Below are 26,864 nucleotides of genomic sequence, written 5' to 3'. Positions count from 1 at the left end.
TAACACAATCTGGAGTTCAAACCAGATGCGTGTCGACTTTTCACATCCACCGTTGACATAAATTTACAATCTGCACGTCTATGTAATAGTTGGCTCGTGTGCGCTGAACCTTCAGACAAATGAAATGATATCATGTCAGAAATAAACTGACTGGATTTCTTGAACAAACAAAACATTTATTTCCCATTGTCGGAAATTAATATTAAAAGTGGCATCGGTTGGAGGTGACTTGTGATGGATGTCGCAGAAGACGACTCCCGGTGGTTTATGAAAGAGCGAAAGTCTTTCATCATTTTTTTATTGTTAACTCCAACCTTTCAGTTGCGTTACTGATGGATGTCCCTAATCCGTAAAATGATTTTGACATCCGCATCCCCGGGGGGGGGGGGGAGAAAGGTGTTACATAATCCTGTATCAGGATCAGATTCATTTAATCTGAAAAGGAATTGGTTTCAGGTTACAGGTCGAGCATCAGGAGGAATATGGAAAGCCAATATTGAATTCCCAAACCGAGACTCGAATCTGAACTCTTTTGACGAGGCTGCTTGGATTAGCCTCTGTTGCCTTGCTCGAGAAAAATAATCCCAGAAAGTTAAGGATAAAATCAAATAAGGGGGGGATTTGCATCATTTCAGCAGAAATAGTAACTAGGAAAAAAGAAAAAAGACAATCGTAAGAGAAGTGCAGTACACAAAGTTAGTCAGTCCAATTTATCCAACCATCCAGTGTTCTATGCGTATACTCTGACAGCTGCAAAAAGAAGCGGCGTAAAGGTCTGTGGAAAATCCACCACACGTTTTCCAGGATTGTCCCCCAAGAGCCCTCGGCTTCCTTCGCGAGAAAATATTTTCTCCGTTCTGTAGAGAGCAGCTCCATTGTTGCCCCGAGTCTAGTTTGTTGTTGAAGGGGCAGAGGTCGCGGGGGTCACGATGACGTTCAGATTGATGCTGATAATCCGTGAGATGAGATCTAGCATCAGAAGACATGCGGCCCATCAAAAAAAATCCCAAGTGTCTAAATAGCATGCAAGTGACATGGGGTTTCATTTTGTAGGACAGCTGGATTTTTTTTCCCCCCCTCCTCAGCCGTCTCATAAAGGTAACGGACTTTTATTCCAGTTGCTGAGCCAATGGCAAGTAAAAATTTCATTGTCAAGCCTACCGAGGCTGGGGCAAGGGGATTCAAAAGACAAGCAAGAAATTTCACGGGTGTTGCAGAAGCAGGAGTGCAGAATGTGGACATACACCCCCAAAAAAAAATAATAAAAAAAAAATTTAAAAATGAAAAAAAAGTGACCATCAAGATAAAAAAAAGTGTTTTTCACTAATAGAGTCACGACTTCATCACCAAGCCACGTCACGGCAGCGAAATCTGACCTAGCTGTGGATCATATTATTATCCATCCATCCATTTTCCGAACCGCTTGATCCTCACTAGGGTCGCGGGGGGTGCTGGAGCCTATCCCAGCCATCTCCGGGCAGTAGGCGGGGGACACCCTGAATCAGTTGCCAGCCAATCGCAGGGCACACAGAGACGAACAACCATCCACGCCCACACTCACACCTAGGGACAATTTAGAGCGTCCAATCAGCCTGACATGCATGTTTTTTTTGGAATGTGGGAGGAAACCGGAGCACCCGGAGAAAACCCACGCAGGCCCGGGGAGAACATGCAAACTCCACACAGGGAGGCCGGAGCTGGAATCGAACCCGGTACCTCTGCACTGTGAAGCCGACGTGCTAACCACTGGACTACCGGGCCGCTCATATTATTATTATTATTATTATTATTATTATTATTATTATTGTTATTATAGAACAACAAAATGGAAGTTCAGAACAATTTGCTCACAGTCACGTTTTCAGAAAGAGTAAGATCTCAACATTTATGCGCTTGTTTAATTTCACACTTGATGGCCGGGCAGACGCTCGAGAGACCCACCAACCACATGCGTATACCAAATGATTAAAATCTGACTTTTCCATAAGTCGCCTTTAAAACAAATTTCACCGCCCGCCCGTAAATAAGAATGCAACTTGATTTCACCGGTTCCAGAGTCCAGGGAATTGAGTCCATGTTTGACGACTCACAAATCTGAATATGTAAATTGCACGAATTCGATCCATACACCGTGGTGACAAATATATATGTATATATAGTTTTATTTTAATGTTGTTTTTCAGAAACGAAGCCAGGAACTGGTCTGTGCAAACCGGGGACCATCACTCTCTTCGGGAACGTGGTGTACGGTGGGCTCTTCAACGAACACTTCTGGCATTTGGGGGTTCCCCTCGTCACCAGACTGGTGAGTTCACATTTTTCTTCTCCTTATCTGCTGTCATCTGCTGGCTTTGTTTGCTCCGCTTGGAGTTTGACACGAACTCCACAACGCTTATGCTGGGGGTTTTTTTTGGGGGGGGGGGGGTTCAAAGAGGGTCAAGAGGTCGCGACGAGCCGTCTTTTTTTTTTCAAATGTGAGTCATTTCCTTATTTACGCGTGTATTGACATGGCTTTTGTCACCTTCGACGAGCGGATGATGTCCTCTCGACGCACGCTAATGCGATATTGGTGGTGTTTCAATTAAATTTGAATTAGACTGTAATCTCTTGCGTGTCACTTGCTGATTGCAAAAGCTGTGTTTTATTGAGCTGCTGATAAATGTTATAGTTGATTGATATTGATGTTGTCTTCCCCCATGCCCGGGAGACAGCAGAGGATATATGTTGTTGGCTTGTTTGTGTGACGTGCTGCAGCAGCGTTATGAGATATCTCATATTGTTTCCTCTGATAGTCATCTGACGGTGGTTTACGGGGAAACGTCTTTGTAGTTTTATACTGGAATGTGGAGTTACGGGCGGCAAGGTTCTGGTTCGCGGGCCGGACTCGCAGTGCAGAGGTGCAGGGTTCGATTCCGGCTGATGTGGAGTTTGGATGTTCTCCCCATGCCTGTGTGGGTTTTCTCCGGGTACTCCGGGTTCCTCCCACGTTTCAAAAACATTCATGGCAGGCTGATTGAATACTAAAACTTGTCCCTCGGTATGTGAGTGTGAGTGTGTGTGGTTGCTTGTTTATGTGTGCCCTGCGATTGGTTGGCGAACGGTTCAGGGTGTCCCCCGCCGACTGCCCGAAGACAGCTGGGATAGGCTCCAGCACACCCGTGACCCATGTGAGGATAAGCGGATTCGAAAAATGAATGGATGGATGCATAGCTACCTTTCCTTGTGGCAATATTTTGCAAGTCAAAGTCAAGTAGGATTTGTCGCTAGGCGAAATTTACCAGGTTCATTTTTACCACTGTGAATGTCGAAATAAATAAAAGAATATTTCCACAGGCCATATTTTATTTACACCGCTGTGTAGTACACAACTACTTCCAATCCCGAAGAGCATTTCTGATGCCGAGTGTCTCGCAGCCGCATCTTCAAAGTGAGCGGCAAGATTCCGGGCGTCGTCTTTTGAATTTGCAGCTCTCATCGCGTTGCAGAGATTTGGGGTGTGTTACGCCAAAGCGGAGCGCGAGGTCATTATCTGCTCGCATCAGCTCCGTTAATGGTAATTTTGCTTCAAGACTTTGCTGTTATCGCTGATGATGATCATCATCATTACCGTTATGAGCAGTTGGCCATTTGCGGCTTGGCTGTTTACACCACGAGAACCAAAATAAAGAAATAAACAAATCGGCGGGCCATAATGCCCGATGATGGCCGTGTTATGCAGCCGACTAACTTGTTCAAATTCCTCACCTCAAAATTAGAAAGATTGTTCTACAGAAAATGAGATGAAAGCCTTGCCTATATTTTATTTCTAATTTTCGAAACGCTACGGCAATTGCATTGCTTTATTGTTGCGATGTGATTTTTGGACGCTTTTTCAAAGAACGGCGCTCGACTATTACTATTGATGGGTTGGAGTTTATTCAACCGTTGCACAGAATCTATACAATTTAGAGTTCTTGCTAACAGCTGTTGAGCACTTAAGAGGTTTGTCCGTTCAGCTTCACAATTGAGATTTTATTTTGAGACCGGAAATGGCTTTTCTATACACTTGACATATTTGTGATTGAAGCCTTAGCTTGATAGAATCCGCTAAGCATTGTTCCATGTTCGCGAAAAAAATGAAATAAAATAGCAACGCCGTCGATCGATAGCATTTATCCCTTGGGTTGTGGAGGATGAGGATGATTTTTAGAGGAAAGGCTGGTTTGCTCTGTCCAGACCACATATCAATCAAAAGGTTGAAAGAAAAAATAGAAAAAGAAAAAAAAGACAATAGCACAGCTTAAGGGCGAAATCGACACTAGTCAATACGGTATTATCAAACAAAGCAATTAAAAACAATGTTTGATGAACAAATAAAATAGTAGACTTCATAATGGGGCCAAAGGTAGTTTACCGCCATGCTAGCTTAACAACGGAAGATAAAAGTTCTGCACTTTACCACGACTTCTTCCGGAGAGGAAAATTAAAGCCTTAGTTGAATACTAAACAACAAAGATTAAGTGTTGTTCTTTTGAAAAGACGTTTCTGTTAAGTGCTTATATATCACCTAAACTCCCTAGCGGTAGCGCAAAGCTAATCAGGATTTACCGGTCCAAACTGACAGGTGCGGGAAACATGGCTAAAGAGAGTTGGGAAAAAATCAATACATCCGGTTTGACAAATAACCTCAAAGTTCCTCTTTTTTTTTTTTTTAAATAATTTACCGATGGTGGTTTTTGTCTTGAATTTCGTCAAATAAGAATTCTCCTGGCTTGCAATACTATTAAGGCATTCCAGAGTGAAATGTGCTCCAGAGTGAAATGTGCTGCCCAGTGGGCACAACTGTCCTCCCAAAAAAAAAAAAGAAAAATTGTCGGACGATAGCCTAGCACATGAAACTAACATGTTGGCTAAATTTCAACTTTTTTGGGGGGGGGGGGGGGGGGGGGGGGGGGGGTAAAATCAAACATGTCCTGCCCTGGGAATAAATTCTCTTCTAACTGCCAGTCTCAAATTTCAAATTTGCTAATGATCAAAGGTGCAGTTCACCAGCGTAGAAAATGACCCGCAGTAATTTGTAAAACGGCAAAATGAAGATGAGCCATCAAGAGAGCATTACACTGAGCAGGCAGAGCGGCGGACTCAATACGCTTACTGCAGCACATCAGAGCCTCACCCGCATCAGCTTTTGGATCAAGTCGTTGTCTGTATGGCTAATGCTGATGTCGGTGCTTTTTTTTTTCTTTTTTTTTTTTAATCGGCAACAGTGTAATGGAGAATTGCGTGATGGTATTTGTAGGTTATAACGAAGCATTTTTCTCAACTCACTTCAATAATCACATTAATCTGCAGTGTAGTGCACCTGCCGCATCTATCGTGTATTGTTAGAAAATCCCCTCATTCGATCTCTCGTATGGTTGCGATGCAAATATGCACTTCTGTGTTCAAAAATAAAGTTTGACTTGAAAGCAGAAACGTTGGTTTTCGGTGATGAGCCGTCCCGATGACTTAAATCGGAATCAAATGTAGGGAGTCGATCCGCTTCGCTACACCTCTTCATCCGCGCTACAAATTTTGCATATGACAGTATTCTGAGTTTGTGTACAGGGACACGCATCCTCCTGTCAATTTTTATTTTTATTTTTATTTTTTTATAAATCATTGTGTTAGCTTTAAAAAAAACGGCGCAGACCTTGTTTTCTCTTGTATTGATTAATCTTAACGTCACATTTGTGCATTAACCTTGACAATGCCCCCTTATGTGTGTTGCTGTCCACTGTCATCCAAGGCGATTATTTTTTTTTCATGCCAAAAGACTACAAAAAAAAAAAAATGATATAGGCTCGATCCAGAGCTATCTTGCCTAACCAAGAAGCTAAGAAGAAACTTCCGAAAGCCAGATTTGTTTTTCTCTCACTTGCTGTCACTCTTGTTGGAAGCCGAATACGTTTTGTTTGTTTGTTGTTGTTGTTGTTGATGATGGGTGAGATGTATATTATACAACACCCCCCCCCCGCCCGCTTTTTAAACGGGGTCTCGCTTATGTTGACGTTTTGAGCAAGGCAGTATTTTAGCCAGCGCCGTAGTGAGTGTGGCGGCTTTTCTCAGTAGTTGTATTGACTGCAACAGTGACGTGAGAGTCGCTGGTTGGCGGTTGAGGGCCAAAGTTGCTGAGCCAGGCGAGTCTTCAATCCTCACCCACCCTCCTTCTCTCCTGCCTGTCTGTCTCACTGCGCTTGATTGCAAACACAGCCATCACATGAAAGCACACTTGGTACTACCCCCCCCCCCCCCTCCTTGAAGCACAATTTCCTACGTGGCATATTTCTGTTTTAAACTGTGGACTGAGGGGAGGTTAAAACATTGTTTTGCTTACAGTCATGCACCAGACACCAAGTGGCTTTCTTCCACCGTGTGAAGAATTTCCCATCAATTTCCAACAAGTTACGTCCAGCCTGTAAAGCAAGCATGTGGGCTCGGTCCTCCCCCCCTCCCCCCCCCCCTCCCATCCGCTCATGTTCACGTCCTCCCCTTCTGCATCTTTCCGCTCTCCATCTCACCCCGCCCACCCCTCCACTCTGCACTTGTTCTTCCCTGTTGCAAGATCCCATGCTATCGCTCAGTCTGGTTAACTCTTCCAATCCCCACCCCCCCCCCCCACCCCCCTCCACCCACTTTGTATCTCCTGCCGTCTTCACCCGGGGAACACTAAAAGAAGAAAGTCTCCACACGTGCCTCCCTCGTAAAACACCGCCGCCGAAACCGAAGCTGCTCGGGACGATAATAGGAAGCAGAGGGAGGAGGCGGGCGAAAAGAAAAAGTGGAGAGATATGACAAGAGGTTGGAAAGTTGTGAAGAGGAGATAGAAGAGAGGCAAAGCAGGGGGGGGGGGGGGGAGATACGGTAGCAACGCCTTAGAGCACTTTTCCCCCCTTTTTTGCCTCACTCCGTATTGTTTTTCTCCCCCCCCCCTCCTTGCTTCCCCCTTTTGGCAAAGAAGAGGCTGTGTTTTTAGCGGAGAGGAAGCAGCTTGAGGTTTTCTGCAGCAACTCTGCGAAGCCAACGCAGTCGGCGGGAGCGGGGAGACCGACCGTCTTCAGGGGCGGCGGGACACATAAAAGGGACTTTATAACTTGGCTACATATCCACAAACACAGGGGCAATTAACTGGTTGTCAGCAGACGGCGCGGCCAAAAATTACATCCCAGAGAGAGGCGGGAAAAAAAAAAAACGTGAAAAGACTGAGGAAGTAGGACGCACTCCGCAAGACAGGATAGACAAAGTTTGACCGAGAGAGAGGAAGAGAAAAAAAAAACCAAAAGAGAAGAGAAGCGCTCTGGCCTCTGCGCAAGTCTTGAATCCTTTGGTCTTCCATCCTCTCTCAGCTGAGATGATGATGTATTTCTGGGTGAGTACCGAGGCCTTGCGGGTCACACACACATGAAATGCAACATCGTGCGCACGACTCGCTTTGACTGCGCTCTAATCACAGCTCTTTGTGCACCCGGTTGATCAAAACCCGTGCGTGGTGAATTGATATTTTTCTCCTGTCTCATGAAGAGCTTTCGCACACATTCAAACGAGGTTGCGTGGCCACATCCTCGCGATCCTGATTCACTATTTTTCTAGTGACGTGTTGACACCTACGCCCTCAAGCTATGTTTGCTCTCCTACACTGTACGGTTGTGTCCGTTTCATTTGTGGCCTAAGATTTCATGAGACGGCAAGCGACAGATGTGTGCGTCTTGAGTTATCGCGCTCCAATGTAAGTTGGCAAGTTTCATCGGCTGATATATACGTGAGATCACATTCCCAGCTAAAGTATCATTTCTGGTTTACTGACTTTTTAAGATTTGGCGGAAAGAGGTGGCTTTGTACTCACTGAACAAAACACGGAAGCTCATATGGTCTCGTACAGTATATCTGCTGACTCGGCTGCTTCTGGCACAGCAAGCAACTGCAGACAATCACCGAGTGAAAAGTGGGGGAGACAATCTCCCAGCTGCTTGTTATTTGCATGGATGGGTACGTTCGGATTGCCTCGCCTTTAATCGTCTTAAAGTCTCCAAAAAAAAATAAAAAAATCTGAGAGAAGTGGCCTCGTTGGGCAAATGTATTTAATGAAAGGCTCATTTGAATATTTAAATCTTTCTGCGCAGTGTAATGATATGAATGAATGTGGTAAGGAGGTAAAAATAAAATTGTGAGTCCATGATTGATAGTATTTTCAATTTAACATTTTTCACTTGGAGTGCTGGGGCAGTTTTAAAGGATTCATAGGGCAGTTTGTTTTTTTGAGCACCCTAGATGACAAGTCAATGATTTTATTTTGATTTATTTCGCTCCTCACCAGAGAGTGACTTGTACGTTATATTGTATGTACAGTACAGAGGCCTAGCGTATTTTCAGTGCAAGGTGTCTGCGGCATGTCGGCCATGTTTGTAAGAGTTGTGGTAGAATTTCTTGAGGACTGCTGGAAAATATTACATGTTCTATTCCTTCAACAACAACAAAAAAAAGGACCTAGAGGCCAAAGTATCCTACGGCATAGGCGACCATATTTTTCATAGAGGAGCACCCTGTACAATGTTGCTGCTATAATTGGGGAGTAATGGAAGAGATGAGTGTATTCACGATCTAGAATAATAAGAGAAGCTTTTATTATCTACTACGTAATAAACAGGAGCACCACAGAGGGCTTTTTAAATGGTTTTGACATTCAGGTTACCAAGTCATTACGAACTGCTGCGAGTGGAAAGCGGGCACTGATGTCCTGCCGTGGAGCAAGCAGACTCTGACGTGCTCACTCAGGACTCCTTAATTGCCTTGCGCTCACATGTCAGCACTTTAAAACTATAATAAATCAGAAAATGGATATCTGAAATATGCATCGAACATTGACAAGATATCGATGTGACTGTAAAGCAAAATTGGAGGATGATGGCGTGAATGTTGATAGTGGCATCAAATGGCTGATTCTGGATGGCGGGGGAAAATAATCTGTTCTAAATAGATGATTAGAAAGTGTGATACTTTTTCAGTGAAGCAAAATGTGATGTATGTTGTGTGGTCATTGGAAAATGGACATTTGAGAGCAAAAGGGAATACAGTATTATGGAACCGCTGGAATGATCTTGTGGATGACCAGCTCAGAATTTTACCAAACCGTAACACCTCTTAAGACACTGATGTCAAACACAAGGCCCGGGGGCCAGATCCTGCCCGCCAGGTCATTTTATGTGGCCCGCGAAAGCAAATCATGTGTGTCAACCTTCTCAAATCTGTACCGAAATGTTAAATTGTCACGTGCAATAAATAACAACAAAATTAAAATACATTTAAAATACAACAAAAATAAATTCTGCAATAATTTTGTTAGCCTGTTTATACTCACTTGAACAATAATTGAACAAACTATTATACTTGACTGATTTCAAAACCAGTAATCTGTTCATTTGTTGTGTGCAAGGAATAATTTTGTGGTTTCACTGTCATAACGGCCCCCCCGAGGGAAGACGTAACTCCAAATTGGCCCGCGACTAAAATGAGTTTGACACCCCTGTCTTAAGACGTACAAAATGGTGGCCAACGTTATCCCTGAGATGACGTCAACATCGGCATACCTCCTGAGATCTGTTTAGCAAGCACGAAAGACTGCTTTCGTATGTCTACCGAGGCCAAATAGTGCCCCCTAGCTACTTTTTCTTCTTGTAAAAACATGACTGAACAGAAAGCGCATACATGACTCAGTTCTCTTCAAATGCAAAGCAACGTCGCGGTAAAACCAGGCATTCGCAAATCACTTCCATGACCTCAGTCTGCTGATGCTCAGCAAGTCGTTTCGAAGGAAGGGTGCACCCCCAGCCCCCCCCACTATCAAACTTCAAAAGCTCAGCACATAAAGCGATATGCACATTCTTTCTTCGTTTGGCTCCAGGCAGGTTTAAGCGTGCTTCTATTAGCGGGGGTTATTAAATATCTTGTGGATTAGTAAATGCACAGGGTGTGTGCGCCGGTGTGAGTTGGAGCAGTAGCTGTCATGTAATTTGAGTGTCGGCGTGATATTCGGGGGGGATTTGGCTGGAATTGTGACAAGATGGTTTCTTTTGACCTGCACTGAAAAAACACGTGTAGTCCCCATATGTGGGGAAAAAAAAAAAACCAATCAAACGTAGCACATGCCCTCTCGAGGCACTTTGCACGCATTTGTGAGGCTATCTGGAGTGGAGGGAGGCCTAGCGAGTGTTTTTGTTTCCAGCCCTTTGACCGCTGAAGCAAAACCTTGAGGCTTTGACTTATTGATCGAATACGAGCTTTGCATTGTGAGTCAGCGTAGGCCTTCGCTATTGGTTGCTCTCTAGCTTTGAGTGTTCGCCCCTAAACCGCCATAAATTGTTAAATGTAACAACTCGTGATTTTTTTTAAAAAATAAATTCTGGACTACTGATTTAGTTTTTTCTTAAATAATTTGAATCAATCTGAAGTTCCGAAATATCGTTGGCGAACCAAATCTCCCTCCTGCTTCACCAATGCTACGCTGCGTTGAACCAAGTGACGCTAAAAGAACATCTGTTTTGCAGCAAACGGTGCTCATTTCTCACACCGACACATCTGTGGGCGCGTTGATAATTTTTTGAAAATGTTCTTATTTTGGAAGACGGGAGGAGAAAAAGGTCGATTAAAAAAAACAAAAAAATATATACATGTATATACATATATATATATATTTATTTATTTTAAAGAGAAACTGGGAACTTTGGACTCTCCACCACGGGAATAAGCAGTTGAATGAACTGTAACTCTGTGCGCAAGATTTCCTTCAGTCACATAAATATTGCGATAAATCAGATTTCTTTCAAGGCACGAACGCTCACGGCGAAATTAGCAACATCCTTTTTCGTTAGTCACGCACACAAATCCCTTGTTCTGGTTTCTGTTTCTTTTACTCTTTTTTTTATCTTAACCCCCCCCCCCCCCCACGCCCCCGTTTTTTTTTTTTTTTTTGGACTGTGTTTCCCTCCCCTCGATCTCCCTTGGCCCGGTGTGCCGTACTGCAGTTAATGACGGGGAGTCTGTTGCTGCTGGCTGTCTGCAGATATGAAGCATGCAGGGCCCTTTGATACTGAGGCAAGCAAGCAAGTGCAGTTGACATTAGCAATTCCTCTTCATCACTACTCCTTATTGACCCCCCCCCCCCCCACCATCCCCCCTCCTTCTCTTTCAGCCACACACGACAAATAAACACGAACACACACACACACATATAATTCTTTTACATGCAAAGCTTCATACACGCCTATTGTACTGAGACAAGCATACAGTAGTTGGCGACAAGGCATAGTTTAAATGTACGGTCGTGAACACTTCCAAATGCACGGCCGAGTTTTGCAGCGATCCCTTGGGGATATCGCTGACAGTGGTAACAGAGTGTAAGTACTTCCATCCATCCTCTCAGAGACTCCCAAAAGGAGCAAAAGACCTTTCGTCCGAAGGATGTAAGGGTGATAATAGGGGGCCGGAAGAAAAGAAACACAGCAAGTAGCCGGAACTAATGAACAGGTACATCAAGAGTGGATGTGAAGACAGGGAAACTGTGAAAAAAAAAAAGAGATTGTGTGAGGTAGCGAGCTTCCGTAGGGCAGGTCAGGATCCGGGTGCTTACCGGGGACGCAGAAAGGGGGGAAAAAGGGAAAAGGTGATGACCGGGATGTTTTCCCTTCCCCTCGTTTGTACCCGCGGGGTCATTAGTGTTAATAATTCATGCCGGACATGAAGGAATGGCCGCTTGCTCAACAGGAGGAAAAAAATAAAAGAGCAGCAACGATGAGTTGAGAAGAAAACCGCAGCTACTTCTCCCCTCCCCTCCGCTCTCCTCGGTGAGCTGATAAATAATTGAGTGTGCTGAGCAGGGGACTGCATGGATTAGAGGAGCAGAGGGAGCGGGAGGCCTGTTGGAGCCCCAGACAGTGAAATGAGTGCCTGCCTCTTGAATAGAGATTACCTCCTTTCAACTCTTCTTCTCCTTGTACCATTCTTGACCCCCTTCAGTGGTTCTACCTTCAGGACAGAGGTAGGGCGTCCCAAATCTCGGGGAATTTTGGATGAAACCCAATTATGCGCACTTGACTTGAGCTAAGAAGATCAGAGTGGTCAACATGAAGTCCGAAATGAATGCATTCATATTTCGTCCAAACGACAGAAGGATACATTGTGGGTTGAGTTTGAGCTCGGACGGAATCTTTCAGATCGGACCAAAAGTACACCGGGAAAAAAAAAATGCAGTGTTGAATTGACTCAATTTCGTTTGTTTGGTCGGAGGTGGACACAGAGCTCGACACAGAGATCACAGCTGTGTTTATAAATCAAGACTCCGGGATTCGATTTGGCCGACCACTTTTAATTTTTTACGTTTCGTTTTTAGTGCATGACACCAATGAGCAAACCGTGGGGGAAAAAAAACCAAAACTGTTTAGTTCAACTAAATGTTGTTTTTTTTGTGTTCATGCCTGGTAACGTTACTATATCTCAGTTCATATTATATGTACTATGCATGAAAATATTAACTCATTCACTCCCAAAGACGTTTTTATACGTCTTTTCAGACTTGGTCCAGAATTGGCTGGTAGTGAATGAGTTAATAAGTGCATAACGTCTATCGTTTGCCAGACTTGCTGTCAACTTCGATGTAAACGAAAGTACAGTAACATAGTAGGAGTAAGTGGTCATCAGAAACAAGGTGTGGTTTTATTTCTAAAAATTATAATATTCTCGTTAGAATACATGGCTTAAATAAATGCCATGTTCTCAATCAATAAATGTATTGAGAACATTGGCAACGGGTGTGCCCACTGGAGGTAAGGCCCTCCTCTGCCACCTGCTGGAGACACACAAGAGCAGGATCAGGACAGACCCCGAGGGGAGTAAGACAAGAAGAGAGAGGGTAGCAGAAATATAACAAAGCTCTTTTCGTAAATATTTCAACACCATGCCAATAACACAGACTTTCGGAAAGGGAAAAGAATCGTTCCCCAGGCTGGAAGTTAGCTAATCAATAAATCTGCTTCCGCCATAACTTTTGTGCATTCGGAGCAAGTGTTTTTAGTTGCAGGACGCGCTGTCAGTAGCCTGCTTTCACGTCTCACCCCAGAGCATCTTGACACACTCCGATTTATCAACGAGAATCAGTCGGCTGGGCTTATTTTATTTCGTTACAGTTGGCCTGCGTTTTTGGAGGAATTTAATTTTGCCGTGAGCGCCACATGCTTGGTTTTAAATGAGGCATTTAACGTTTAATTGTTTGTTTGATCCATGTGATTTCCATATTGGAAAGCTCATCTTTTCTGACCTTAATAATTCGAAAATACCATTCAGGTTAATCGCTAAATAACGATTGTTCGTCTGCCTAACAGGCCCATCCAACCTTAGTGAATTTTCAAGAAAATTTTCAATTTTTCAGGTTGACCGCATGCGGCGTCCGGCGCGATCTTTCACCCGATTGCTTGTAATCCTTCGTCGGGCTATGTCACATACCGCAGTTTCCACCGGGCGCTGGCGGCACTTTGGTGCACGTTCTTCTCGCCGCCGCGCGCTGTAATCTTCACGCCGATAAGGAGATTAAACGGTGAGCAAGAGAGGGGATTTCGAGGATTTCTCCCGTGAGTACAAAGGGATATCAGCGGGGAGGGACGGATATTACCCAAGGTTTTAACACCGCGGACTGTGAGCGAGGGAGCAGCAGCAAAATGGTAAGGGGGCGGGGCTAAACGGAGCAAGGCAGTCAGGTGTTATCAGCCAGCAGCCGTCATTAGAAGTGTTGACAGAGGAGCCACCGGGGGGGGGGGGGGGGGTCAGTGAGCCGACGTGTGTTCTTATCGGGATACGATCACCGCAGCGACGGCGCTTACCTGTTCTACATCTCTGACCCAGATCACCATTGAACTATTTCAAGTGTGAGCCGTTTGCTGATAGGATAAAAAAATAAAATAAACACTCGTGGTTCCACTCAAGACTGGTTCCCGTTGCACATGATTTCCTCCCGTCTTTTTATTCATGTCAACTTATTGCCGCTTTAGCCACACACGATATGACCGAGTCACCAGAACAGACATACGCATTATAGATCTCATGATATTTGGATATATTTAATTTTGCTGATCGTCTGTACGCCTTTGAATTGGCAAAACACTTGAGGAATGAAACGTTGATATTGTCACTGGGCTGATTCTGTACAATTTGGATAAAAGCCCACAGATTTTTGTGAAAAGTCCTGTGTTTTTTTTTTTGTTGTTGTTGTTTTTGGGCTGTATCATTCATCTTTGGGTGTTTGACTGCAAAGGTCAATGTTGTGACACTATAACATATCGTATTGCGTAAGTTGGTGTCTCTGAAGGCGACCTCATTTTTAACTTGGCTGTTCAATTGAAACGTTTTTGGGACAATTCTGACATAGACAATAGACGGCTTCATTCGTGCGTCCATCCGTGTTCTACGAAAAACAGAGATGTCGACTGAGGAGAAGCACCTGTGGCTCAAGCCAAACTGTGGCCTCCATTTTTACTTGCTGGTCTTTAATTTGAGAGCTCTGCTCAGGAAAGATGTCTGATGTCACCAAAAATGTCTTTGAAATACCAACTCCAAATGAGATTTCCCCCCTGGAAGTCTTTTCACGCTTCTTTCTCAGCTTCTCCGCCACACTTTCACGTGCTCTCGGAAGGTTTCTTCCACGCGTCATTCACATATTTTGTCATCACGGCCATCTTGCTGTCATTTAAGTCTTCATGAGCTCCTTGTGTTTGGGAATTGATCAAATGAAAAAAGAAATTTAACACAGTCGGAGGTTCTGCTGTCTCGTTTTCTTGAGGTTTGCCTTGGACTTATTTTGACATAGAAGAATGATTTCACCCCCCGCACCCCCCACCCATCCACATTGACAATGGAGGTCACGACAAGGGTAGAGGTCAGGTCACACGTTGTTCCAAGCACTTATGACTTCATGCATCATCACCGCCGGGAGCAAATGAAGAATGTGAACTTCCTCCAAGGACGTTTTTGCTGCATTCTGAGACTGTAATTGTTAATAGGTAAGAGTCCTGCGGGCTTGTATCTCATTTTTGTTCTCTCCCATTTGCATTTTTTGGACCCGCACTTATCAAACTCAAGCTTACCCTGAGGGTCAGAGGAAAAGAGCTTTTTTTTTTTTAATGTTGTAAATAATTCAATTTTTTAAAGTAATTAAAATGCATGGGGTTTTGAGGGCGAATTCTTCTTCTTTGTCACTATTTCCAGAACTGAGGAGGATTTTTTTTACTTGATTTGCTTTATATCAGCATTTTGTAGAACTCCACCCCCCCCCCCCCCACCCGCCTATTTTCAGTCGCCACCAAAAATCATACGCACATTCCTACATGTGTCCGCTTCCACTTCAAAAGTTATAATTCATGTGAATTTTGGTGCTGACGTGTCAATCGAGCAGTCTCCTGAGGTGGGCGGGGCTATCTCTCCGACAAGGCAGAGGCGTTTTGAGAGTAGTTATTTATTGACCGATTTCGCCACAACAAATTCTAATTGAAATTGCAAGCTAATATCATTTTCTTGGATTCAAAAACTATTCACCTGCAAGAAACGCGCAAAACGAATTGCCCTTTCGACATCTCTTTGAGCGAGCAACCAAATTTCCACTTATTTTCGCCTCGAAAAATAAATGGGGCTCCAAGACTTTTCCTGCTTGAGTGTTTTGAGGTTGAAGGGCTTCTCTTTTGTTATCACGGCAAATGGCAATGACCCATTTGAGACGCATTTGGGTCTGAGGAGTTGTATTTTCGATTTTCACACCCATTGAAGGACCGGGAAAAGCTCATTAAGAACTTGTTTTGGACCCACACGGACACACACACACACACACACACACACACACACGAGTGTGTGTTAGATGCTGTGCTGTAAATGGAATAACAGCCCTGTGACATTAATGTTAAAGTATATTGGGCAGTTTTAAAGGATTCATAGGGCAGAGCAGGAAACTCTGGCAGGGCAGGAACAAGTTGGAAATAATACTGCTCAGCAAACACACACACACACACACACACACACACACACACACACACACACACACACACACACACACTCACCTGTCCAATACAGTAACTGCACCGTCGCTCACATAAATTACCTTTTTTTTTCTTTCTTAAATTCTTTTTCCTTTTTTTCTCCCTTTTCCTCCACTCTGTAGGCAAGCCCTTCTCAATCATTCCAACTTTGCCGAGTGTACTAGGTCAACCGGGGAATTGCTTGTTGTTGTTGTCATCTGTAGCGTTCATATTTCTCACTTTGCTTCCAGTACCTATCAACAGTGCACCATGTACGCTGCTCTCCAAAGGTGTTGTGACACGGAGGCCCTTTTTTTTCCTTTCTTTCTTTCTTTCTTTCTTTCTTTCTTTCTCCGCAGATAAACTTGAAACTTCTCAGCGTGACAAAGATTCAATATATACTTTGTAGTTGTGAATCCTGTTTTGCTTGGAATCATTTGATCAAGCCTAATAACCCGCTAACATTCCAAAACAGTTGCATTGTTTTTAATTTTTTCTTTGTGATGTCTTTCCAGGCTCTCGTTCGTTGTGAACTGAAATTTACTTTTAAGACACGATGGCAAAACTTGAATTTGTTTATAAGCACACGGAGGACAAGTTATACGTAAGATGTTCCGCAGATTTAAAAATAAATTAAGGGCCACTGCTTCGGCACTTCAACTACAATGACAGCGAATCTCAATAAATATTTGTCTGCAAACGTGTTTTGTCATTTTAAAACTCGTGGTGTTCCAGCAAGCTGTCGGTGAGTGCACGTGTCTCGTGTGTGTGTGTGTGTGTGTGTGTGTGTGTGTGTGTGTGTGTGTGTGTGTGTGTGTGTGTGTGTGTGTGTGTGTGTATATATACACGTGTGTTCAAGCTGTTTAGAGTAACATTCGTTAATAGCCTTTTTAGTGAATTTCCGTTGGACTTGCACAAAAGCTTTCAGGGAAGTGGTGAAAGGGGCGGAGGGAGCAGCCAGAGAGATTAAGAGAGTGAGTGAAAGGGAGGAAAATGTCTCCATTAGAGTGAGGATCCCTCCAACGATGGCTTTTCATATGCATCCACTTTCTGCAAAGTTCTTCCATGGCTTTGACGCGCCAAAACATTCTTTTTGAGGCTCCTGTTTGAATTTATTCAGAGGCTAGAATAAGGTCAAAGGTCAGATCACTTGTTCAAATCCAGTTGGAAGCAAGCCTCTGCTCCCAGTTGAGAATCATGATTGTTTTTATCGTATAATGTATTCAGAACACAAGGCAGTAGTGTTTGCACTGGTTGTTGTGGCATCTCGTGGCATGCTTCTGATGAGACCATGAATGGCCCGGCCAAGGATGTCCTCACAAACTGCCTTGTGGCATCAGGGCTGATCGTCGGGTCTGACGAAGGGTCTGAGGATCCCGTTGTGGCCTAACAGCAGTCGGGTGCCTCTGGCTAGCGTATGAAGCTGTAGCCGCCCGGAGGTTACGGACTGCATTTTCCACAACGGTCTACAAAATGATGCCCTGTACCATTGGTGTGAACGTGCTCTAATCTGTGGAGAGAATATGGGAAATTCTTCAAATTCGGGATTTCCTTGGCACTTGGGCTGCCAGGTGATGATCAACACTGGCCCAAAAATGTGTTTCATCAATGATTTATCTTTTGAAACATTTCATTTGGTGACATCATTTACAACACAAAAACCTCTTGTCTTTTATCAGTGTGCATTGACTTATGGCCACTATAAATATTCAATGCATGTGCAGAGGGGAAAAAAAACCCATCAATCCCCTCCTCCCTAAACCGCATTGCTTATTTATTTGGCTTATGTACTCACTTTTGAAGCCTTTTAGAGAGCGAGGAGCTTTGTCTGAATGAGAATCTTTATGCGTGCAATGATGAGAGAAAGAGAGAGAACGGAGTCTTTTTTTTTTTAAGCGGGGGTCCCTCTCTAAATTGTTTTTCTGAGATGATTTTTAGGAAATACAGTATGTTCAGATAGTAGATATATTTAGTCAATGTCCATCCCTGAAATGCTGCACCATATATCACGTGATGGTCAGTGATGCAGCCAGGTGTCAGTGGGAGTTTCACACTTCAGACACCCGAGCCTGGCCATAGACATATTCTCAGCCAGCCATAGACATCGTTAAGGCCTATCTGCAGCGACTGATGGCTGTCTTCTCCCTGTGCCATGCTCAGAAGGATCTGCACACCAACTTCCATGCAAAACTTCCATCCTCAATGACTGTATACCACGTCAGCCCCATGTGCTGTCATCGCTGTCATTTGCTCCATACTCCCATTCACTTTTTAACCTGTCATATCCTTTTGCATAATATAAGCCTTGTCACTATGTCCCATTGGCTTATTTTTAGATGGGTCGTTGAAAGGCCTTCATTTGCTCCTAATTCTCGTCTTGCTAGCTTTAGATCAAGCAAGTCCATAATTGCATCACCTCTCTCGATTATATTTTAAAATGATGCTCCTCGTCTGTGAGTCACTGACTGGTTTGAGTCCTGAATACAATACGGACTCGGGTCAATTATTAGAACCCAAGTTCCAAAGAAAACTTGGTGAAGCAGCATTTAGCTGTTATGCTGCCTGCAAGATGAAGAAGCAGCCAACAGAAGTGACGTCAGCCCGCAAATGTAACTCATTCACTCCCAAAGACGTTTTTAAACGTCTTTTCAGACTTGGTCCAGATTTGGCTGGTACTGGATGAGTTAAATGCTTTTAAATCCAGGTTAAAAACATTTTCCCCTTCCATAGCTTTGATAAAGGTCTTCTAAGCATTGAAAATATTTCACTGTCCATCTTTTTGGAAAGCTACATTTTATTTCTGTACTTTGCTTTCAAATGCCTTCCTATGTTTTGTTGGTAAATGTGTTTGAGTACAATTGTTTATCGCCCACAATACTGTTGTTGTTGCCATTTTAGTCACTGCAAGTGAGAAAATGGATGAGATGTACAGTATACATGCTCATAAAATGTGTTGAAAGTTGATATGATACCTCAGCATAGTGTGAAATGTTAAAACTATTTGAAACTCGCATCAGCATTATGTTGTCACCGCATCGTTCATCTCAGATTGCTGTTGTTAGTCTTTTTTTATTTCCTAATTAAATTCCTAATCTCCACCTGGCTAATCTGATCAGCAATGTCGTCCCCTACCGCTTTACTTTGAGTCAAATAATGCACGTGACATCTATTCAGTGACGGGCTTTTAGTCAAAATAATGACCCAATTAGAACTAGTTTCAAATTCATTTGACTTTTCACGAGAACCAGTTACGTTTCCCCTCGTATATAATTACAGTGGAATTAATATCAGCTACAGTAATTGCATTTCAGGACAGAGTTAGGAAAGTGATTCCAATAGGAGGCTAGAAGGGAAAATATGATATTTAAACTGGTGCTTCACCGCAATAATTACTCAGATATTTTTGCTTCACTACGATTGCATGCCGGGAAAGTGGAAGTGATTGTTTTGATTTATCTATTGAGAAAAATCTTGAACTCAAATGACTGATACTTTAAAAATGTGGCTGATTACGTTTTCTGAATTTGGGACAAACCATTTTAATTCCCTGACCGCATTTGCAGTTACGGTATTTAACTTGTTTCCCAATGTGTGTGTGTGTGTGTGTGTGTGTGTGTGTATATCCATGTGCTTTTCATTGCCTCTCCCTTCTCCAGAAGGGATAACGCTTGCGAATGTCAAATCCCGCTCCTTCAGCCCCCTCGCTTTGTTCACTTATTGCATCATTTCATATTTCAAATAATACAGTGAGCAAATTCTGTTGGTAAAAGAGAATCACAGACAAGCGAGAAAAAAGGTCACGCTGTGAGAGGGATTTGTGTTCGCCGGGATCCTTTAATCCGGGAGAATTAGCCGTTTAATAGCAACTCACCGTTTGTAGATCACATGTCCTAGACGCCAGGGAGTTCACATACTCCGACACCTGTTTAAATACTCCAAACCCCAAATTGTTTCAATTGGGGAAAAAAAAGATTGTTGGCCAAGTGGGCGGTATCTCCTCCAAGCCCAGGTCCTGAGGGTTTTGCGCTTTAGCTGGTCCTAGTATTGCGCTGTTCTGCATGGAGATGTTGGATGTTGTTCCTGGTATGTGCTGGAGCCATATACCCAGCTTGGGGGTTACTGCCCCCTAGCACCCTGATCATTAGTGGCTCCAAAGTTGCCTTTACCCTCCGCATTTTGTCTAGTTCTTCCTTCCCATCTTGATATTTATTCAGCTTTGTGATTGCTACATCTATCATGATCGCCATTTTCTGTTGTTAATCCACCACCGCTATCTCAGGCTGGTTGGCTATCACCAGTTTGTCGGTCTGGATCTGGAAGTCCCATGTAGTCTGGGCCTGGTTCTTCTTAACCACCTTTGGCGGTGTCTGCCATCTTGATTCTGGGATCTCGATGCCACTCCATCGAGAAAACATGTCAGATGCTCCTTCAATTTGTCAGCGGCGTGTCTTTCCCTGACAGTCCATCTGGCTCCTTCTCCTTTCTGAGCTTCTGTTACCTGAAGCATTCACTAAGCAGGTCGTCCCTGGGGGGCCCCACCCTCTTCCCGCTTTGTGTACTGCCTCAGGATGCGGGACTTAGGGCGCAACCCTGCGTGCATTGTCAGGAGCTTTCTTGTCTTGATATTAGTGGCCAGGTCATAATGCCAGCGGGTTATCCGATTAATGACAGGGCATATGTGTTAACGGCCTTGGTCTTACTCTTGCCACTCAGCCTTTTTCGGTATTTGGCTCTGATCCCCCCCCCCCCCTTCGAGCTGCCTCCTCGTGGTTGCTATTCGCTTGTGGAATTCCAATGTATCTGTAGCTGTCCTACACATCTGTTACGCTGCCTTCAGGTCGTTCATTTTCTTCAGTTGTGATCATCTTCCCTCACCAGGCATTCAGACACACACGTAGTAATTTTGCCAGCGTCACAATTGCAGGCCAGGGGATCAAACAACTGTTATCTCTCCTCATTCTCATGATCATTTTGCAGCAGATGTCAGCTTTGCGTTGGCCCAGGCAGCGATAAGACCCGCAGAGAAAATAGCAATGTGTGTTTTTAATATTCAGCGGATGGTGATTCATTTACTCGTCTTTACATAATGAGACACTATCACTGCTTTTTCCCTCAACTTGATGAGGGTGTGAAGACAAATTTCCACCCTTTGATTAGATGTGGTTATAGGATTGACATGCTTGTGTCCCTCTTTTTACTAAGCAGGACTAAATCTTTTGCCAAAGCCAAAGAAAAACTAACCGGAGCGCTTGAAGCTCAAATACAGTCTTTTAGAAATATGTACAGTACGTTTTCGATATATAGTCAAAATTGGTGGTGAAGGGAACATTTATTGATGGGATTCATGAAGTTTCTAATGGCACAAATGAGTCGAGAAAAAGAACAAACAGTGAAGAAAGATGCATCGGAATTTTAGAGGCAAGGGGAGAAGATAAATGAGCAGCTGTCACTGGGTGGTGAGAATTTGTATCATTTGAAACGTGCAACCCTCTCCCATGTTTTTCAACTTCATTTAACAATCGGACAATGTTATCGCCTTGATATTAATGATTTGACAGACGCAAGGATGAGGATGAAATATCATGTGGTTTATGCTGTCTCCTGGCTTCTAATATGGTATCTGTGAACGTGCTTTTATGGCTATAAATCAGCATTGTTTCGGCCGGCAACCCCAAATGTTTTGATAATCATGCATGTATCGAACTTTACGCCATGAATTGCCCGTGATTATTCTCATTCATCCAGGTCATTTAAGTCTCGGGGCATTGAATTGATCGCAAATGGACTGATCTGGTGGTCGTATACCAGGTCGTCAGGTGGTATGGTGGGTCTGCAAAAACAGTTTTGCGGTGCAACAGGAGAGTTTGATAGATACCCTCTGTTGCGCTTTGTATTGAAAAAAAAAAGTATTTATTGGAAGTAGGTTGGAAAGGTTGAAGTGGGGACAGGCAGAGAAAAAAAAAGAGACAGTGGGAGTCATTATCCCTTCACCATGTAAGTGTCCGAGGTCTGTGTAAGGTTAGTGTGGTGCAATAAATTCCGGGGATCGGTGAAGTAGGCGGAAGGGAGGCGGGAAGGCTACAGGACACCGCTGACCTGCACCCTACAGCAACACAACTCAGACCCGCTCCATTCGGCCCTCTCAAGCATGAATGTATGATTGCTGCACTTTACACAAAAAAATAATAATAATAAATGTTAGGCGGGAGCATATGCTGTATATACAATACACGAGCCAGACTGACCTTGCGTCATCGAAGGCCCACCTCTGCCTGACTCCATAAAATGAGTGCGGGTAATGCATTGCTACTGGAAGACAGGCAGGGCAAAGGAGCAGAGCAACAGCAACTATTTGCACTGCAGCTCGGCCTGCCGCTCGCATCCCCAACCGATGTCGCCATCGGTTGCTGTCGAGAGAATTGATTTCTTTCCAGCTTACTGAGATTTCTTTTTTTTTTGGGCAATAGCATGCAAAACGCCCTTTAATGTAAACAACGTTCATACTTACAGTGGTAAACAACGTTTTATTAATTTTGGTATTTAGAGATTGTAAACCTTTGTAGATCTTTTTTGGGGTTAGTTTGCTGATTTCAAATTTGCAATCCTTGTTTCTCTATCGCATCTGGTTTTAATGATAATAATATAATAACAATAAAAGAAAATGTCAATTAGTCACAAAAAAGTTGCGACTTTTATTTATTTTGTTTTTTTTAACCAGTGTCAAAATATGTTCTTTTTACAATTCAATTTAGAAGTTCAATCTATCATAACCTGGCATTTGCTTTGTGTACAACAACACGGACAACCCAAACACGTCCATCGAGGTCTTTTCCTTTCATATTTATTTAGTTGACAAATTCGCACAGTCACGCCAAATGCACACTCCACAAGAAGACGTGCTCGTCATTCCTGGAGCAGCGTTCACTGCAGACCGGGAGCTTCCGGGGGCAGAGAAGGCTCCCTGAGGTGAAATAGAAATGATGTACACAATCATAATCTTTTGTAATAATAGACCGCGTGCTGCTGCGCATCGCTGTTTTTTGCACCAAGCGGAGTGAGTGTACATGCTTACTGAGCACCAGAGGCGATTGCTGGAGCTCTGCGTTGTCTCTTGTTAAACATATAATTGATTTCATTTGCTGTACATTTACCAAACCGTTTTGAACGCCGAATTTCCGAGACGCTCGGCTTCGCTGGCAGTCAACGGGCAGTAGTGGGAAGGACCAGATGAGAATCTGTAGAAAAATTCGAGCATCGGAGCAGTCGCAGTTTGCCTCCACGTGGTGCGCAATTCTTGCGCTTCAGCTATGAAGTGGGACAATTCGGTTTGGCTCCCCGCTGTGCACTTTGTGTCAAATTATTTTAATCTGACCTCAAAGCAACGTAATACAATGCAACCCGTCAGCGGGACGAATTGATCAACAAGCGGAATATCGAACTAAGTGTGCTAAAAGGCCTTGAAAGCTCTCCATAAAACTAATGGGGCTCTCCTGTGTGCATCACTCTTATAGGTTCAATAAAATATACAAATGTTTTCCGGAAAGTCTATTAATCAGGATCAGAATAATGCTTATTGACCAAGTATGTTAAAACACACCCGAGGAATTTGCCACAGGTAGGTGGAGCCATTCCAGTAGTCCTTCAAACGTTTCCCCCGAGACACACGGAGGTGAATTACTATTTGCCCACTTTTTAATTACTTGCGATTACTATATGACTGCGTTGGAGCAGTCGGGTGGTTTTTCGAGGAGGGGGTGGTCGGCGTTCAGTCCCCTGAGAGGAGGAATTATACATCTGACTGCGGATAAATCAGCACACGGTATGTACAGGAAATGTACGAGTCACACTTGATAGATAATACAGAGCCGCTCAGCTGGGACTCCCCCCTCCGCCGCCGCCCCCCCCCTCCCGTTTTCTTCTTTCTTATAGCTTCTTATGTTCACTAATTTGGCTGTCTGCCCTCTGGATTCTCCGTTTTCTCTCTTAGCCCTTCCTTCTTGGGTAAATCCATCTGTTCTGTAATTTCCTGTGTAGAATTGCTTTGTTCCCTTATTTACTGAGTGGGGAGCAGGAATGGAAAGGAGGTAATGATAGCATGACAAAAAAAGGTTTGTTGTTTCTGTGTGCTTTTCTGCTCGCTACTCTGTATTATCTCCCTCCGGCTCCCTCCTGGGCCTCTGTTTTTCTCATTATTTCACAGTCGCATATCCTAGTTTTATCCATTTCAATATCACCCCAAAAAATTTAAAAAATATTATAAAATTATATTATACCTATTATATACTTATATATAGGTATTATAATAGTGAAGCCAAATTTTAGGGAAAAAGACACACATTAGCTCCAATGATTTTCTTTGACAAAAAGTGGCTTGTTTTTAATGATAAGTAATCAAAACATGAGTCCTCCTCGGTGCTAAAAAAAATTTTTTTTAACTTCCCAATGATGCTTGCCACTGACAGCCCGCCTCTGGGAAACGTAGTTTCCACCCACCCGCCTCCTTTCCCAAGCTATTTTGCTGGCTCTTGCTTCCTTACTTCCGAGCGTGCGTCAGTGTGTGCATTTAAAAAAATTTGAGGTCCCCAGGACTTACCTTTTTGGCATTTGAATGTGTAATTATTGAAGGATTTTTTTTTCGTGGTGGTACAGGTGACGCAAACACACTCCGTACCACGTGAGTGTGTTTGCGTGAGGGAGCCGCAAGAAGAGTGAGGACTCATCTGACAAAAGACGAAGGATTACACGCGATCATGATGAGAAAACACGGAATGGAGCGACGAGTGTTTTTTGACGCTGCGTGGTCGCTCTCTCGGTTGAGCAGCCCATGATGGATGTTTCCTGAACAGATTTAGTGAAAATGAAACCTTAGCTGCAGAATGGTCACTGACAGGACCCTCTGTCCCTGACTGCTCCCCTGCGTGGAGCGCAGGTGTCAGCAAGCACCGGATGAAATACTGCCATGTCAGCCCCTCGATTACGCCTCAGCGGAGAGGAAAGAGAAGCAGAAAGAAAAAAATAGAGGGATGAGATGGTCCGGATTTGTACAGTATTGATTGTGAATCCTTTCTTCGTTAGGCTCCAAATGACTTGAATGTCAAAAAGTGCAAGAAACCGAAGCGGGGCACCGTTTTATTTACTGGCGGTCAAACAGTTTTTTCACAACCGAAAATCATGAATATTACGATGTGTACATTTTTGAAATTCTCGACAACGCTGCACGGCGAATGTTTCACTTGAGGATCCAAATCTCGACGGTGAACTTAAAAATCGAAAAAATGTGACGTTTTGTGCCTAATTGGTTGCAATGTTATGTGACTGAGACAATGAACGTGTCCAGTCCTTGAGCAAGTTAATTATTTTAAAAAAATGAAAGCGGAGTTTTGCACAAAGCAAGCTGAAATGTGCAAAGTGGAAAATCTCTGTAGTCGACGGCCTGGTTGGGGAAAGTGAGGGAAAACAACGCGCCGCCTCACACTGTGATCAAAGCAGGATAACAAAACAGCGAGGCATGCTCAAACTAAATATTTGAACGCCACCAAAACACAAAAGAATATATTTTGATATTTTTGTCTTTTGTTTTTTGTCTTTTTTTTTTTTTTAACACATATCTTTTGGGGCGTTTTGTAATTCAAACTGATCCTTGGTGCAGCCCAGTCACACCAGAACGGCTACAGACTATGAATTATGCGTGTGTGTGTGTGTGTGTGTGTGCGCGTGTGTGTGTGTGTGTGTGTGTGTAGTACCTCTCCTTTCAAGCCTGAATTAGCAGTGTCACCTAAATGATCATAATGAGTCACTTTTATAGGGGAAATATCTTCTACCTATTTTAATCAGCACTGGACCCAGCCCCCCCCCCCCACACACACACACACACACTGGCTCACAAATATGCAGAGTGCTGCACTGTGAGCAATCCTACGCTAATTACCTTCCAATTAGATTTACTATTATTCCCTAATAACCTGACTGGAGCAGGCTAATCATATGTTTGAGTCATGCTCTAATGCAGTCGGGGCCCAGTGTGGGGTCAAACTCAATTTGGTTTAGCGACACGGAAGGAATATGCTCTCTCATTTGCTTCGCCGGCCCACGCTGGGCCAGACCGTAGCAGGCTATAAAAATCAACTTAACGCCAAGCTGTCACTCACTCGCCGCCCGAACCGTAACGTGTCGTTGGAAGTTTCTCCCCTCTGTCACGTCATACGCAGGAAGTCAAATGTCTGATTGTGTTGTATTGTGTGTGTATTTTTAAAGACTGTGACCGCCTACTTTCATAAATGGTGCATTATGACTATCTTCGTGAATTAGGACTTTAACTGTACATGAGGTTGGTGTGTGTATGTGGCGTAGAGATATGTGACTCACATGGGGTTGTGACACTTCATCAGCTTGCATAAAGTCTCAGCATATGTTGGTGATGTTCTTACACACACACGCACACACGTACAATTTTTAAAAATATATATTATTCTTATTAATATTATGAACACAAGGGCGGCCCTGTGTGGAGTTTGCATGTTCTCCCCGGGGCTGCGTGGGTTTTCTCCGGGTATTCCGGTTACTTCCCACATTCCAAAAACATGCATGGCAGGCTGATTGAACACTCGAAATTGTCCCGAGATGTGAGTGTGAGCGCGGATGGTTGTTTGTCTCTGTGTGCCCTGCGATTGGCTGGCAACCGGTTCAGGGTGTCGCCCCGCCTACTGCCCGAAGACGGCTGAGATCGGTTCCAGAACCCCCCGCCCCCCCCCCCCCCCGCGACCCTTGTGAGGATAAAGCGGCTCAGAAAATGGATGGATG

At 43.8% G+C, this 26,864-nt stretch overlaps 1 protein-coding gene across 7 annotated transcripts in view; it reads left to right on the top strand.

Moving 5' to 3' along the window:
* rbfox3a (RNA binding fox-1 homolog 3a) overlaps positions 1 to 26,864 on the top strand; it is a 220,247-nt gene that overhangs the window by 110,814 nt on the left and 82,569 nt on the right. For all 7 annotated transcript variants that reach the window (XR_015104126.1, XM_086138891.1, XM_086138894.1 and 4 more), the window contains exon 5: positions 2,184 to 2,305. Coding sequence is in view for 6 of the 7 variants with exons in the window: in XM_086138891.1 (XP_085995017.1) it covers positions 2,184 to 2,305 (122 nt within the window). In the remaining variant the exon portion in view is untranslated. The remainder of the gene's footprint in view (positions 1 to 2,183; positions 2,306 to 26,864) is intronic.

The sequence above is a fragment of the Hippocampus guttulatus genome, chromosome 19, assembly GCF_054856545.1.
Source record: "Hippocampus guttulatus isolate MCC_2025c chromosome 19, RoL_Hgut_1.0, whole genome shotgun sequence".
Taxonomy (NCBI): Eukaryota; Metazoa; Chordata; class Actinopteri; order Syngnathiformes; family Syngnathidae; genus Hippocampus; species Hippocampus guttulatus.
Note: the sequence above shows the minus strand (reverse complement) of the source record. Positions and strands in the feature narration are given on the sequence as shown.